Genomic DNA, 16,885 nt, shown 5'->3' with positions numbered 1-16,885 from the left:
GAAGGGATCTTCTTAAACTAAAATCAGGAGCTATAATGTTGGACAATGACCAAATAAAAAATGGTTCAAGTCTTTCGAAAAGGAGGGGAAAAGGCAAGAGTATAATGCGACTGTGGTTTTTTATAGCATTTGTTTTATTGATAAAGAGTGTTTACTATATCTTTAATTCATGAATTGTATCTATATGGCAGTTTAAATGGGTATGTATAGATGTGAGTTTAAAGTTGTATTGTATTAAATTTATGTATGAAGAGGAATGCATGTAATATATGTTAGTTTTAGAGTTTTGAGTGTTATTTTATGCAAATGACTGATAATTATGTCTCTAATTGGCTTATAGATCAACCTAACTTGGATGGGTATTAATCAATGTCCAGGATTTTACATACCAGAATTGGTACCATTATATGTTTAATCGCTTTATAAATTTAAAGGAAGAAAAATTTGTTTACCCATTTTGTTGTTAATCATCACCGCAAATTTGCACATTATAAACAATTACTTTTCAATCACATTTGTGTTTTCATACCATTTTTTTTCACATTATTTTATCATTTCATAGAGATGAAGTAACAGCAGTCAAAAAGAATTTGTAGCTCTCAAGAATGATACACATTTGGTTCTCTCTTTTTTTTTTCTTTTTTTTTCCTTATTTTGAGGAGAGCCTATTGCTTTATGATACACAAAAATGGAGGAACGATTTTAAGTGCTAAAACTATGGCAGTAAAAGGTATAAGTAAACAATGTACAAGCTATGGGAGATGGTAACGATTTGCAGCTTTGCTTAATCGGCTTTTAGTATTTCTTTGCCGCATGGTACAACTCCATATAATCAAGCGCAGGCCGATTCCAAGACCAGTCTTGCTCCATCACCCTCTTGCACAATGAGTTAAACCAGTCACGACCATCATACCAAGCAGAGATAGCCCTAGATTATCAACAATTCAGAAGATCGAATCAATCACACACGTTCAGAACATAGAACCAAGTATTGTGGATTAGGGGAACTCTGGAAACTAATTGATAATGAAGGAATGGATGAACAAATACACTTACAAAGGTGCTGAGAAATTAACTCACCTATTGAGGGCATAATCTACTCCAGCACCATCAGCTCCATCGAAGTTAAATCCGTTGGGTTCAAGACCTTGTGCTTCAGCTCTAGCTTTATCATCGTCAACATCGAATACAGTATCATAAAGTCCTTGAAACAAGTAATTGAGACACAATGTCAATACACTTTAGGAAGATCTAACTTGTAAGAACGGAGGTCAAGTAAGATTCTTCAGTTCTCCATCCGAGAAAAACAAAAAATTCAATGAAATCAGATGCAATTTGCAAAACATAAGAGAAATCTAGATGTATGTAATTCATGGTTGCACACTTCCATATCCTCGGTAACAAGATCATCCACAGATCTATGCATCTTCGTAATTAAAGACGTCAAAGAATATAGTTTAGAGGTATCAAAATTACAGATTTAAGGAGAGTACACACCTCCTGTTTTACGAACAACAGGTATGGAGCCATATCTCATTGCTGTCAGTTGCGTCAGTCCACAAGGCTCAAAAATTGATGGAACTAGAATGAAATCGGCACCAGCATATATCTGTAAAAATAGACAAATAAAAGAACACAGATTAAAACTGCTAGGATCATATTGCAAAGGCAAAATATAAGTATGGCAAAATATAAGTATGCTCCTTAGAGAATAATCATAAACGAAAAAAACTGAGAGTGCAAACCAAGTGAGAAAGAGGTTCATCATAGGTCAAACAAAGGCGAGCCTGGTCCGAATGAGATGAATGCAGCTGATTGGCCAAATTCACAAAATCATTTTGGATGCGAGGATCAGGAGCTGAGCCAAGCAATACAACCTGCCACCAAGAATATCATCATCACTTACTTATTAATATGAATTAAGCAGGAATACACAACCAAGGAGGCCCACAATAGACACTAATCATCCTTGTTTATACATTCATTCCAAATATATCAGACAACATGATTTCCCAACTGCATTACACAAGCACATTCGTATTAAGAATGCAAGAAAAAGGATGGTCAAGTGAAAGCTCTAGGGAAAATCACATCAATGTCACTACTGAGAAGTCCAGATGATACAGATCAAATAATGTCTAATCCTATATGAATTCGTACAGGGGATGGTGAAAGGGGGGACAGGGAACCTGGCCATTGCGTTTTAAGGTGTTCCAAATTGCATGCTTGATAAGATGGATTCCTTTCTGGTGAGTTAAGCGAGTAATGATTCCAACCAAAGGATGATCAGATTTCTTCAAACCAAGCCTTTGCTGCAAGGCTTCCTTGGCAGCTCGTTTGCCTTCAACAACATTTTCTGAAGTGTAAGGTACCTGGAACGACAAGCATCACACATTAAGAACAATAATAATAGCAAAAAAGGGACAAAAGCAACAAAAGAATACCCTAGAGGACCATTGACACTCTTTTTTCTTGACGAGCATTAATTGGTAAATCTGATTTAGAATATCATATCAACAAAATTTATCTAAGTCTTTTCAAATCATCAAGGCAACAGATCATCACTTTCCTAAAATACAACTTTAAATGAAAGAAAGAAAGGCCAAGATTTCCAAAAGGAAAAAGAAGTAAGAGGAAGATCTTGTGGCTCTTGCCTATTCAAATATGAATCGAGTAAAACAAAAAGCCTACAGATACATAACAGTTTTACTCATTTAAGGGCTGGGGACAAGCTCATAGATACAGGATTTATTAAATAAAGGTTTATCTACTCACAGGAATGAACTTATCATTGTACGGATCCCAAATATCTAAGTCAATTCCATTTAATATTCCATGGAACTTGTGAAGATGAGGAGCTACTGCAGGATTTCCAGCAACCTCCTTTGAGTAGGTGTGGGATACCTGCATAGGATGAATAAGAAGCAACTAAGACATCATCATAGGAACTATGAAAGATAAAAGACCACCAAATATCTTGTCTTATATACTATAGCATGAAGTTAGGATGATGTAAAATAGAAAAATATAATTTGAATAGTTTGGAAGCATCAGAAAAAGGGTTATTAAAGACGTATCACTTGCTTATATTCTGTATCTAGTAAACTATACTCAATCATGTTTACAAAAAAGGAGTTCAAATTCAAAGAGGAAAGTAAACACAACGAAACTTCTTTTTTTTTCTTTTTAAATGATTAAATTTCTGAACCACTGAGCAGTTAGTTATATCTTTTCAAATGAAAATGGAGAGAGCTAATGGCTACTGGTATGGTGATGTCCCAACCCAAGGATATGGTCCTAAATTGACCACATTATATAATTTAAAGCATTTACTTTATATACCTTTTAACTTAAAACATCATATGAAAGGCAAGTAGATAACCAAATGAACCAAAATATAATATCCATGAGCAATTGATCATAAATACACTATATGTAGGAAAAGATCTATACATGTCTAGAGCTACTGTATCAAGTAAGCAACATTAGCTATAAGGAAATTTGGGTACATACAGTTGTAGCCTTGTCTGCATATGCCATAGCTTTTCCGATGAAATGTGCTCCAAATTCAAGGTTATGTATGGTGAAGACAACCCGAGTTTTGCTAAGACCATAATGCATGTAATGGTCCTTAAATAGCCATGCAACTGGGGCACTAGACCAGTCATGGCAATGGATGATATCCTGCCAAATGTTAAGCAAAACTAAATATGGTTATCTTTGGATTTGTCCAAGCATTCAAGAAAAGATAATCATTAAAGAGAGTGGTGTACCCATAATACTCTTCTATGAATGAATTGTAGGGCCTATAGAGCTGAACAGCAAAACATATGGGTTTTGATAATTGCTAAAAGGTACTGCCAGGCATGTAGGTGGTTTACTTGGTATACTGCCAAGTACGTGCATTTAACTATTTAAGCAGAGAGCCATCAAAATCTTGGCCTAGTGGCAAGAAACTTGTGTGGCACTACAGCTTGGGTTAAACCTGAGCATCCCCACCCCTTCCTAAATTATCAAACGTACAAAAAAAAATTTAAACAGAACTATAACTTGAATCTAAACTTACAGGCTGAAGTCCACCTTGGTGTAGAAATTCTAGAGCAGCATGACAAAAGAAGCCAAACCTCTCTGCATCATTTTTGCAACCATAAACACAACCTGTCCAAACAAATCTGCAGGCAACGACAACACCAAAGCATTCTCATGATTGTAATTTGTTTATTAAAATGAAGCATTTTAATTCTCAAATGTGCATAGAGATGATCAAAATTACCCATTTTGGGGCTCCAGAAAATAAACTGAAAGGCCTTCCACTTTACCAAACCAAACTTTAATTTCAGTGCCACCCCAAGAATAGCTTTTTTGGTAATGTAGGTCCTTCACCTGTATCATAAAACATCCATTGAAAGATCTGAAATTATTAAAAGACAAAGTTTGATAAAAATGAAAAGTGATGAATGATTTTATTTTTCCGTTTTTGATAATTAAGATGCGAATAACACTGAGAAGCAGTCTATATGATTACAAAGTATTTTTAAGTAGCATGCACAAATTTTTTAATCATGAATGCCCAAATAAGGACAAGGGTGCATAAAGGGAGGATGGTGGGTAAGCCATGTTTAGAACTTTTGTTTTCAAGAAAATCCAATAGGAAAGGTGCATGCCACAAATATCTTATTAAAGAAAAAATGAATGTCAGCCAGCTGATGCGCAATTGCTAACACAACATGCAAGCTTACAAGCAAAATGCCAAGTAAGCAAGAATTAAAACCAGAAATGTCCATAATTTGAGGCGGGGAATCTCGCTAAAGCAACAGAAATGAAGCTTACATGGCTAAGGTTCAAGCAGTCATACTTTGGAAGAATGATGTTTACATTGTGGTTTAAATCTTGAACAGCACGAGAGAGACTCGTAACAACATCGCCAAGGCCTCCGACCTACAATGTTATAAAAGGAAGCAACTGAGACTTTTACTACAGATATGACCACAAAATGAAGATTAATACTCCACCAAATTCATTTATTGAAAAAATCTACGAAATTCAGTTATATGACTTATAACAGGTCAATAGCCCAGATATCTGCAGCGTCCTGGTTGTATAAGAGGTGCAGCATCCTCTCCCCCTAATTGTCTCATTTCCAGAACACTTTTCACTTGGGCATGTCACCATAAAGAATTTTCTCTTCATTATGAGAAAGAATTTGAATGGATTTGTAAGCCAAAAATAAAATATCTAGAAAAACCTTGATAAATCAGTGCATTGAAAAAGTTTCTAAGTGTCAACATCCTTAATGTCCAAAATATACCTTTGCAATTGGGGCCATCTCAACAGCAATATGCACAATGTGCATAGGTGGCTCTTTCACAATTCCTCCAAAAACAGGTATATGGTAATCCATACCACCTTTGTTGTCAAACATTCCTCCATCTTCCCGCTCAGAGAATACAAAGTCCATCATATATGCATCCAATGGAACCTTGACTGGAAAGACACATAAAGTCAGTCTTAACTTCAAAAAGTAGAACCCCCAAAGTGCAGGCAAATCAAGAATGTAACAGTAATACAAAGACTTAATACAGTAAAAGCAAAAATAAAAAGAATGCCTTATGTCACCAAAAGGGATGAGACAAAGTCATATATGCCTAAAACTTGGGTATACATTGAATTTAAAATAAGTTCTTAGTTATGTGATATCTGGATATGTAATTTACATTTATATTCTTGGACTGGCTGAAAGTGCCGCCTTCTTTTTTTTCGGACGAAGTGCCATGACTAGAAGTCGTACACAAACCATTAACTTCACTTGTGACAAGAACAAGGTGCAGTGGTGAAGATAAAGAAAAACTTCAGTCTCCAGGTTAAATAGAGAAAGCCATAACTGAAAGTTAACTGAAATTACCAGTAGCTTTTACATGCGAACCATTATCTGCAGGCAACATTCTCTGAGGTGGTAATGGACCCATACGGTGAGTCCAACGGTTAAATGAACATCTGAACCATATTTCATGTTTTCCATTAAGAACCGTGTTAGCAGGATTGTAAAAAACTGTAACAGTGCTTCCTGCATGAACATCAAGAGGCTCGGTATAAACTATATGTTTTTGGGAAAGCAGAAATCTCTTCAATGTTCTTTCCTTCATTTCAGCCTTCATACGTGCTGCTTTTTCCGACTATAACAAGAGAAGAAAAGAAAATTAAATCAGTAAATACAACCAAGACAAATGAATAAATAAACCTTTTATCTTTTATTTATACTTGAAGTCTAGAACACAACAAAACTAAGATCAGCAATTAACATGCAGAAAATGCATTTCCAGCAGCAATCTTTGCATTCTGAGAATGGTTCAAAATTAGCATTCTAGTCATAAGAGAAACAAAGAAAGCATAAAAAAGAAGCCAGCAGTAAACAACCCAAGCAATCAGATCTCTGTCTCTGCCATCATAGTCAGTGAACAAAAACCTTACTTTCACTACGATGTTTTTAAATTTAATTAACCTAACCTTTCTGCAACTTGCCATGAAATTTACATCTTTAATAGAATGATATTTGAATCTTCACTGTGCTCTACACTGCTGAAGTTGACAGTAATTATTCAGAATATAGTTTCATGGAAACTAACCTTGGCGCGTATGGCCTCCTCTCTTAGTTTCCTCTCTGCTTGAAGCTTCCTAAATATCTGGTGTTCTTCCTCAACCCAAAACATCTCTTCAGGAATGCTTTTTGGGACAACAGCATGGAAGTCTTGATAATTGTTGTTATCATATATAGTGGCAACCTTAGGAGGTCCATCAGCAAATACCCAGTCTAACACAAGGGCACGACCAGGTACAACAACTGCAGAAAAACCCCATCTTGATCATAAGATAAACACCACCACAGAAATGACCCTCTAATTATAAAGTATGATTGCAATAAACTATATGCAGCAAATCCAATCAGTAACCAAAAGAACAAATACATTTCAAAAGGAATAAAATGGTTCTCTAGTCAACGAAATCAAAGACATTAAAGAAACCCAAAATAGAAGAGCAAATATTATCTGATTTAATGCGAACAAAAACTCCCATGTAATAAAGAGCATGCTCATGGCCATAACAATCACTTTATTCATAAAAGCATAGATAAACATTTTTTTACAAGTACTGAGAAAAATGTCTAGAATAAAAATATAGAAAATGTTGAGATCAAAATTTTGGCAGATTCTAAATTTTAGACTCATTGGATATCACCTTTAATATCACAAAAAGTAACAACTACAAATTAAACAAAAAATAAATTGTGAAACATACCTTCTGCATACCACCAATCCCCACCCTCTCTACCTGACCTGAGAAACTTTTCAACAATTGTTAATCCATTGCACCAATTATTATGTCCTCCATGAATCCAAAGCTCATTGGCATGAGCAAGAGGGCCTGAAGTTTTGTTATAATATAACTTGACCTTGTCTGCCCCTTTGAATTCGTTAGGTTCTATGAACCAGATGTTATCAACTGATCTTGGAGCCTGTTTCATCAATTGTTCCAATATTTCTCGCCTCTTTCCAGTCTCCACCTTTGCTTGTGCTCTATCTGCTTCGCTTGCTGCCTTCTCTGCTTCTATTCTTCTTTGCTCTTCTTCTTGCCTTTCCTTTTCTGCCTGCTCTTTTGCAAGTTTCTCTAGTTCCCTTCTTTTCTCTTCAAGCAAGAAATCTTCAAATGCAAACACATCCATTCCACCCTCCACAATTATGCAAAAATCCTGTTTGTCGTTATTGTCATAGATATTCTGCCCATTAAAAAACACAAAATCCATCTTGTAAGCTTCCTTTGGAACATGAATCTGGCAAGACCACCAATCCCCTTCGAAATAAGTCTTATTCAACCTCATAGTGAATGATCTCCATCGCCAATCATTGAAGGCTCCCATGATTAGAATATCTTGCTCATCATTTAAAGTGGAGAAACTCCTATTAAAGAACACTTCTATGCCTTCATCTGGTCTTACTGTCTGAGGATAAACAAAAATTTTGTTCCCCTTCAAGAAGTTTCCCTCAGCAAGGCGCTCAATTTCCTGTTTACGCAAATTTTCTTCCATCTCCAACTTCAATTTTGCTGAAGCATCTTCAATTGTTTTCTCATCCTTTCCAGTAACAGTTCCATCAGTTTCTATACCAGCCAAATGCTTCTCTTCAGTAATAGCGTCATCAGTGAAATGCTTTCCTTCATAGGTTGCAGCATCTCTTGATGTACTCACAGTATCATTTTCCAAAATTATTTCTTCCTTCTGTAACCCCAGAACATCTTCAACAACCTTCCTTGCACTTCCATTTTCTGCATTCAGGTAGCTTTTGGTCTTTGATGGTACATCCTCTTTTAACTCTTCCTTTTCACTTTCATTTACCTTATTCTTTTGATAAAGTGCAGTGGTTGATTCTTTATCAACAGCAATTGTTGATTCCATTTCTGTCTGGTTAGACTCTTCTGACTCGCTTAACGTCGGAATGTTTGAATCCTCATTCTCACCATTATCCTTTTGATCCCTCTTCTGGTTGCCTGTTCCTAATTTTGTTTTCCGGCCAAAACCCTTCGAACTTTTAGAGCTTCGGGTAGACAATTTTCTTTGTCTCCTCTTTGAAAAATCTATAGAAAGCACAATATTTCAGGAAAATAAAAATTCAAAGATTGATTACCAAAAATGTTAATTTAAAACCATAACACCACTTAGCAAAAACTAACCAGCTGCACCAGCCGTAACTCTAAGCGAAACTCTGCTGGGAAGACACTCACAACGCCATGGAGTAAACTGAAAACAATAACCAAAATTAGAATAATAGGCAAATGCGATCGCAATACAGCTCCACTTGAAATTATATACTCAGAGAAATACCACAAACAGACATAACACTACCAGAACCAGTATTACTATGAAAAAAGAAATGAAATTCTACGGAAAACAATAAACTGAAAATAAAATACTCAGGGAAACATTGGAAAACATGGTTTTTATATATGAAACAAATTAGAAATGCAATTTCCCGACATAGTGAACAAAAAGAACAGAGAAGACAAAATACTCAGTTCCACCATCATTACAATCAACAACAAAAAAAGGAACAGTGCTCAAAATCAAAAGAAGAAAAAAGAAAGTTCACCTGTATAGTTCTCGCAAAAGACCAGGAACCAAGAAAGGGTCTGATTTTGAAGCAGTCAGTCTTGTGGTTAAGCACCTCTTTGAATCTCAACGGCCTTTGCAATTGCAAAGACACATCCATGGGTAAATTGTCAGAACACAAAATAGGATGTTTGTACTTAAGCTTTTGCTTCTGGGGAAGATTTCTGCTCCACTAAGATCTGTAGATTCATTCATTAAAGAATTTGATCATCACATCCAAATTCTAAAATAATTATAAGAATCCAAAATTTTAAGTTAGACAGTAACAGGGAGAGGGGAGTCCTAGAATCTCAGCCATAAAACCCTCAAATTTTAAAATGTTCTGCAACCCACGATATCAATAACTTTTACGGGACCGGTGACCGTTAGTTTTGGATTATAAGTTGATCCAACGGTGAGATATGAGTTAAAACGTTTATTCTGAGAAGTTTGGTTGCAGAGAAGAGTAGCCCACGACAAATCATGTTATAATCTGTGAACATTTTGGAAGTACTAAATAGGCTTTTGAGAGGCTCATACTCAATTGCTCCTAGTTCGGGTAAGGGTGAGATACTGAGATGCGACGTAGGCGAACCAGACAATGGAGTGGAATCAAAATCAGCCACTGCATTGACATGTCAAATTGCAAGATGCCACGTGGAAGCATCTTTCAGCATTATTCCACCATTGTCTTACTGCTATTGTTGACTGTCTTTTTTACTCTTCAAAGTTACCATTTATTAAGCTCTTAAACTAGCTTTTTATGAAGATTTTTTTCCTCTCATAGTAATTTATATCGCCATATATGAAAATAAAATGAGGTGAAAAGTAAACTCGAAATCTAAAAGCAACTTATCTCATATGAACTATATGTAGTATTTTCGAAGAATATTTAGTAATAATCATCAATTCCCAAAACCTTTAGTCAGATTAAAGTAATTCTTTTATCTGCCAAACTATCAACTTAATTTAAAGAAACATAGCAAACCCAAGAACAACATGTGAATGTTACCTTTATTAACCCTTTTTTCTTCTTTTTCCTTATTTAGCTGCAGGAATCAACGTGCTATTGCTTAAAACAAAGCAAAAGGTAGAGTTTATTACATCTTTTATACCTGATTGCTTGTGTGTATATCATTAATATGGCTTGGAGTCCCTGCCAAAGTTATGTTCCTTATTTCCAACGTCTAATGACAAATAAGATAAATGAGATCAATTAAAATAATGGCAATTGGTTTCTTTTTAAAAGCAAAGAAAAACAAGACTGCCTTAAAATCTATGGAGCATCTGGGAGCCTTTAATTCAAGATGCTTGGATGTGCTTCCCAGAAGCTCTGCTCAATTATGTTACAATGTTCTGTAACTATTTTAGTTTCTATTTTCTCAACAGAGGAAGCATCATTCTCTAGCAGTGTGGGGTTTTCTCTCTGCACAAAAACCAAATAGAAAACCAGATATCATCAGTAAAATGTATGCAGTAAAATATTCGGAATAACACTACACAAATGGTGGAGAAGCAACCTTGACCCGGAAAATGGAAGAGCCCTGCCGGAACATCAGTGGCAATGTATTGTAGTTGATACCAAACTCTTTAAGCAACAATTCGTTTTTTTCACATGCTTGAGTGCCCTGCGATTGCAGAATGGGAGTGGTTGAGATACCAAGGACATGACATTGTTCACCATATCCTATTATAATTTTATGTAGGACAAACAGCATTCTATGTGACTGTAAATATATGAACACCTTTACAGCAAACAAATTTCAACAGATGCTCTGTTACAAACTGAAGAATAGTCTTTAGCAAAATATGACGGAATTTAAATGAGTGGAAAACTACTATGCAAGCTTGCCGCACAAGTGAGCTAGAACTGAATAAACATATTGTGACCAAAAAGAGACCTTCAGGTAATTTTGAGCTTCGCTTTTGCTTTTTCCCGACTTAACAAGACTCCAGAAACAGGTATTGTACTGATTATTGATATGACCTACATCCAAAAATGTAAAAAAGCCAGATTATGATAAGTGGTATTACTCTAGCAACCCCTACACTTTACCAGGGGAAGAAACAATTTCGTTAAAGAGACTCACAATCAACTTGTCTCCAAGCCAGATAATCTTGTAGTATTTCATTTGATGGATAACAAACCGCTCGTCCATCGAAAGATGGAGGGTACTTCAACTCTTTCTTCCAGAAGACATCTTTCCATTTCATTACATACATCGAAGAGAAAAAGGATACAATGGCAGAAACAATTTTGCTGCCACAAATGATATTATCCAAATTTAGTTGAAAGGCATGTCAGAAAAGAAAATTTAAAGGTAAGATATCAAGGCGTGAGTAGTAGTCCATAAGCATCATGCACAGAAGTTGACAATTCAGAAAAATGGAGGACTGCAAACCTAGCTCGCCTTTGATAGAGCTGAGAATCCTTCTTCAAAACAAAGCTGAAAATAATAACAAACTTAAAATGATTTACTTAAGCAGGTAAACAGAAACTTGTAAACAAACAGTATAAACACACATGTTACCTGTACTCGTCACTAACTCCATAACAGAAAACAATATCATGGAACTCTTCTAACACAGCCACCGCACATAAATTCATAAGATCCAGAGCCTGCTTATCATTAGGCTTATTGAATTCATGAACATCAGCAAATCTACCAAAAGCACCGAAAAAGGTTAACTTTGAAAGCACCCGGGCACGAAATCAAACAAACTTTTGTTCATCAAATAGGTCATATGCCACAACATCCCTCCTTTTCCAAAAGAATTCAACATTTTCAAGTAAAATCGTTTGAAGGCAATGGAAGAAACATATAACTCAGTAGATGCAGCATCAAGAAATAAAAAAGTAGAAAAGTAGACCTGTGACCTGAACCCAAAAACCTGACCCCCGATCCAAACTCAACCTGACCTGGTTTAACCAAAAAAGTCAACAAACCAACCCGCCCAACCCAAACCCCAAAAATAACCTGAACCAGAATGACCCGAACCCGGCATGACTAAAACCTGAAACAACCCAAATTCAAGTATCAAACTCAAATGAAAAATCCAAAATGACCCAAAAACGAAAAAAACCCAAGCTCGAAATGATTTGAACGAAAACGACCCAAATCTGAAATAACCCAAAAAAATTAAAACCCTAATTGACCCGATCAAATAGGCCCAACCCTTCCAATTCACAGGTCTACACAAAAAGCTTTACCTGTTTTGCATTACCTGTGAAAATGGCAGCCATCTATTCTAATTACAATCCAAGTAGATGGCATCAGCTTGCTCTCAAACAGAAAGGATCTGATGTAATCAGGGTTTGTTTTGAAACAATCCTCAGAGAAATTTCCCAGCTCTTTAAGAAGACTTGCATGTGCATTCCAAAATCTTCTCCCAGCTATATTTTCCGAGCGGAAAATACCTGCCTTTCTCCGCAACCTCTTCACTGGAGTTCCATCTTCATTGTACTTTACAATATCTTCCACCTCGACAAAGTAAAGAAGATAACATTTGTTGACAAATAAAGATATGATATGTCAAAGAACAAAATGAATAAGGGGGAAAAAGACAACAGACCAACTCAATTTACATTCTCTCTACCAAGGTGCTGTTCACTAGAAAACTTGATACAAAATTTCAGACAAAAGACATTGCTATACTGTAAGGTTTTGTCTTAAGAGGCATAACATCTCAAGCCAGTCCCAAGCTAATAGCATCATTTTGTTGATCTATATCTCAAAATGCTACCGAAAGCTACAAGTACTTTGGTTATTTCCACATCCAGGCATGCCCTTTCAAAATACATGATCATTGATTCAGATAAGACTGGAACATGCTCTGTAAGGGCATTCTGATTAAGGCCAAATAACTTAGGACTAAACAATGAGCTTTTAGAATACCTTAGACCATGTTCTATACAAAAGTGTAGAACAGTACCTCAGTCTTGAAAATACAAGTTCCTTGACGAAACAATGCAAGAGTATCATTGTAGTTAATACCAAACTGTTGATGGAGAAGTTCATTTCTATCTTGTTCTTTAGCATACTGCAGAGTCAACAGGTACAAAGCATAAGAACATCCAACCATACATAATTTGAAAACTAAAAGGACCTCTGATTATGAAGGAGAGTCTACAACTAAGCAGTTCACCAGTGATCAATTAGAAGGACACATCAAGTATCAACAGGTATCCTGAAGGAAACAACACATACATGAAAGGACATTTTTTTTCCTTAAAAGAAATAGAAATATTGAAATTAATATCAAGAGCTGCACCGTCCATAAACTAGTGCGCTTATAGCAGAGAAAGGGGAAATGTGAAAACATATAGGGGCGTATACACCCCAAAGGTACACATACATGAAGACTCATACATTAGCAGTTTAGGACCTTTAAAATTTCTTGTGCTTCCATTTCTGTTTTTCCACCTTTTTTCACAAGCTCCCAAAAACAAGTATTATACTGATTTTGAACATGACCTGCCAAAACACACAAAAATCATTTAATAGATTCCAACTGATGCATATTGATTGCAAAAGTTTTCATTTTTATAGGAGTTTTATAGGTGGAATATCATCACTTACAATCTCTTTGTCTCCATGCAAGATATGCTTGAAGAATCTCTAGTGATGCACAGCATACAATTTGTGAAAGAAACGAGGGTGGGTACCTCAATTCCTTAAGGGGAAAGAATTCTTTCCATTTTGTGACATATACAGAAGTAAAGAATGACACAATAACGGAGGATATCTTGCTGCGCATTCATAGCCAAATTGAGAAGGCTCAACAATTCAGTCAATTTTTCAAAAACAAATGAACATCACCTAAACATGTAAAGAATTCTTAGAGAAAATTCTGAATAGGAAAAATAAAAGAAACCTGCTTCGCCTCTGGTAGAATTTTGATGTCTTCTTCAAAACAAAACTGGACAAAAGAAATAAAATCAAAGAAGATACCAAAATAAAGTTCTAAATAACAGATGAATAACAAACTAAAGATACGATTACCTGTACTCATCGCCATATCCATAAGAAAAGACAATATCAGGATACTCCTCTAAAACAGCCATTGCACATTGGTTCATCAAATTTAAGGCTTTCTCGTCATTCGGCTTCTCAAACTCATGAACTTCAGAAAATCTACCAAAAATAAAAGAAGAAAAATAAATCAGGGGTCAATATGAATGGGTCTACTTTACGTAAATTTATTTACCTACGAAAATCGCGCCCGTCGATATGAACGACGATCAGATTGGGAGGCATTACTTCGTCTTCAACCTCGAATGACTTAACGTATTCGTATTTGCTATTTGCCATTCTCTGAAATTACTGCCTTCTCTCACCGGAAAATGATCAAGCACTTGGTGTCCAATGTTCAGAGGCTGTAGAATGGAAGACAAGCCTTCGAAGTGTTAAGTATTTCAGGAATTTTAACCCCTTTACCTCAAGGACTCGTCAGGAACAGGGCTATCAAATGGTCGACGGCGAAACCTATCAGGATTAAAAGATCGTATACTTTAACGATGCCCTCTATCGGCGAGAGTTCGACGGATTACTTTTGCCATGTCAGTCACAAGAAGAAGTTCGGCAAGCCTGGCAGAAAGTAAATGCTTTGCTAATAGTGGGATGCTGGGTTGGTTTTGCTCTCTACCTTCTCACAGGGGAGTGGAAACAAGAGAGGTCAACTGGAGTGGAAGCCAAACAACGGAGCCGAGAATCTATGATCGATCCAAAGAGCCACTGATAGATACGCTTATTATCATAGGGATGCACTTTTTCAAAAATTCTTTACATATATTATCTGGGTCTGGGTCTAACTATGATTCAAAGTCCAGCCCGCAAAAGGTATTAAAGGGAGCTTTCAGCGTCAAAGAAACACTCGTCATAACAATCTATTTGAATCAACTCAAACTTTTCTAAAAATTCAGCTCATTAAAATCAAGCTAATCTCTTTTTTTTAAGCCGAAATAGCAACCTTAAATAACCGAGAAGATACAAACAAAAGCGATCAAGGAGCCAGGAGGGCAAACCTGAGCTAACAGGTACACCCAATCCACCATTACCCTAAAGCTCATCCTCTTGAAAAATAATAGAATTGTTAGACATAACTGTGTTGATTAAATTCAATTTTTTTATTTTTAATCAACAAAATTTGAAATCCAGCACGATAATCAAACTTAGTCAAATCTAACCGGATGAATTAAAAAAATTCATAACTGCATACCGATTAAAATAAAAATTAATCAAATCTTATTAGTTATTTGGTTATATGTTTTTTGTTACTATTAAACTAAAAATGGATAAATCTCAAAACTATACATGAATTATGATTTAATGTGTAATTGTATATATAAACTTTAATTTTGTGTAATTTTATACATAAAATTTTAATTTTATCCAATTCTTGTAAATTATTAACACAATTATTGATATAACATCATTTTATGTTCATACATAAATAAGATGTATTTGTTTCTTTAAACGTATATGCTTAAATCAAAATTAAAGTTTTAACGATACATGTGAACCAAAGTTAGAATTTCGTGTGTATAATTGCACCAAATTTAAGTTAATATATACAATTGCACATTAAATCAAATTTTATATATAATTTTGAGATTTAATCCAATTAAAAATTATCAAATTTAAAATAGTTATGAATTAATAATTGCATACATATTTTATTTTCATTTATTAAAATAAAATGAATAATGTCGATTAATATGAAATTTAAGCCAAATAAGTACATTTCAACTAACTCTTTCTTTCTTTTCCTTTTTTCTTTTTTTTTATAAAAGGAATTTAGATAGATTACAGAATTGTTCTCAAAATGGGAGCTACGAAAATCTCTTCTAAAATAAGTGAAAATATAGACTCAAGTGGTTGATCTAACTTAGATCCATGGAGAAGTATGGAAATGAACGATGTGAAGATTTCACCTCTTCAAAAACTTAAAAAATAAGGCTTACCTAATAAAGCTTCACTTGAGTTTGCCGTCATGAATTTTTTCGAAATGCAGTTCGATGATCATGGCATCTTTCTTCCCGTCCATCTTCTTAAACGAGTGAACTAACTTCATGCATAATGATTATATTATCCAAAACTTATCTTTTGGGTAAGAAACTTCCTTAGAAGAGAGATATGAATGTCAGAAGTATTCTAATTCGCTTCACCATGACCTTTGTGATGATTTTATAAGTTGTGTTGCAAAGGCTTTTATTAATGATTGCACACTTTTTTTTCCTTAATTTATATATTTTCCCCAGCTTCGCCTGGGTAAACCTTTTTCATTTTTTTTTCTTAAAATTATTTTTTGGTGAATTTTTCTTAATTTTCTTTTAAATAATAATAACATGTATCAAAAGTAATTAATATCAATAATAAAAAATTAATAAATTTCATTTAAACATATCTTTTATCATTTGTAACGCATATACATCATTTTCGATAAATATGTAATCATTTATTAAATTAAATTAATATTATATTTTTATAAATAAAAACATCAATTTTTCTATCAAAACAAATGACAAATGATTATGGTAGGCCTAAATCGTTAATCGTTTTATATCAAATAATGGTTATGGTCTCTTTACTATGTTTAAATTTAAATTTTAGTACATATTCTTTAATTTGATATAATTTGATTTTTCTACATAATGTCATTAGTTGGTTGAAATAATTGATATGTAGCACTCCCTACCCGTATTCGTCATCGGAATAGGGTACGAGGTATTATCAGAACTTATCGAAT

At 34.8% G+C, this 16,885-nt stretch overlaps 2 protein-coding genes across 3 annotated transcripts; both read right to left on the bottom strand.

Annotated features, from left to right (window-relative positions):
* Positions 1-498: 498 nt before the first annotated feature.
* On the bottom strand, positions 499-9,621 carry LOC107958271 (starch synthase 3, chloroplastic/amyloplastic). The gene is made up of 16 exons (XM_016893982.2): positions 9,138-9,621; positions 8,722-8,788; positions 7,294-8,625; positions 6,624-6,838; positions 5,903-6,173; positions 5,309-5,484; positions 4,831-4,938; positions 4,274-4,383; positions 4,067-4,172; positions 3,514-3,684; positions 2,776-2,904; positions 2,190-2,372; positions 1,746-1,877; positions 1,498-1,609; positions 1,081-1,204; positions 499-928 (listed from the first exon to the last, which is right to left on the bottom strand). Exons 1-16 carry the CDS (start codon positions 9,255-9,257, stop codon positions 796-798), a joined length of 3,489 nt encoding a protein of 1,162 aa, XP_016749471.1. The 5' UTR covers positions 9,258-9,621; the 3' UTR covers positions 499-795.
* A 737-nt stretch (positions 9,622-10,358) lies between these two features.
* On the bottom strand, positions 10,359-15,217 carry LOC107958272 (tRNA(His) guanylyltransferase 1). 2 transcript variants are annotated; one of them, XM_016893983.2, is made up of 13 exons: positions 14,345-15,217; positions 14,140-14,271; positions 14,012-14,056; positions 13,717-13,886; positions 13,523-13,611; positions 13,070-13,177; positions 12,362-12,618; positions 11,668-11,799; positions 11,539-11,583; positions 11,227-11,396; positions 11,038-11,123; positions 10,657-10,764; positions 10,359-10,562 (listed from the first exon to the last, which is right to left on the bottom strand). In XM_016893983.2, exons 1-13 carry the CDS (start codon positions 14,446-14,448, stop codon positions 10,434-10,436), a joined length of 1,575 nt encoding a protein of 524 aa, XP_016749472.1. In that variant the 5' UTR covers positions 14,449-15,217; the 3' UTR covers positions 10,359-10,433. The 2 variants fall into 2 exon arrangements, with proteins under 2 accessions (XP_016749472.1, XP_016749473.1); XM_016893984.2 differs by having other exon boundaries at positions 14,349-14,493.
* Between the last annotated feature and the right edge of the window lie 1,668 nt (positions 15,218-16,885).

This window comes from Gossypium hirsutum, chromosome A05, assembly GCF_007990345.1.
Source record: "Gossypium hirsutum isolate 1008001.06 chromosome A05, Gossypium_hirsutum_v2.1, whole genome shotgun sequence".
NCBI lineage: Eukaryota > Viridiplantae > Streptophyta > Magnoliopsida > Malvales > Malvaceae > Gossypium > Gossypium hirsutum.
The sequence above is the reverse complement of the archived record's forward strand: the minus strand, read 5'-3'. Positions and strand labels throughout refer to the sequence as shown.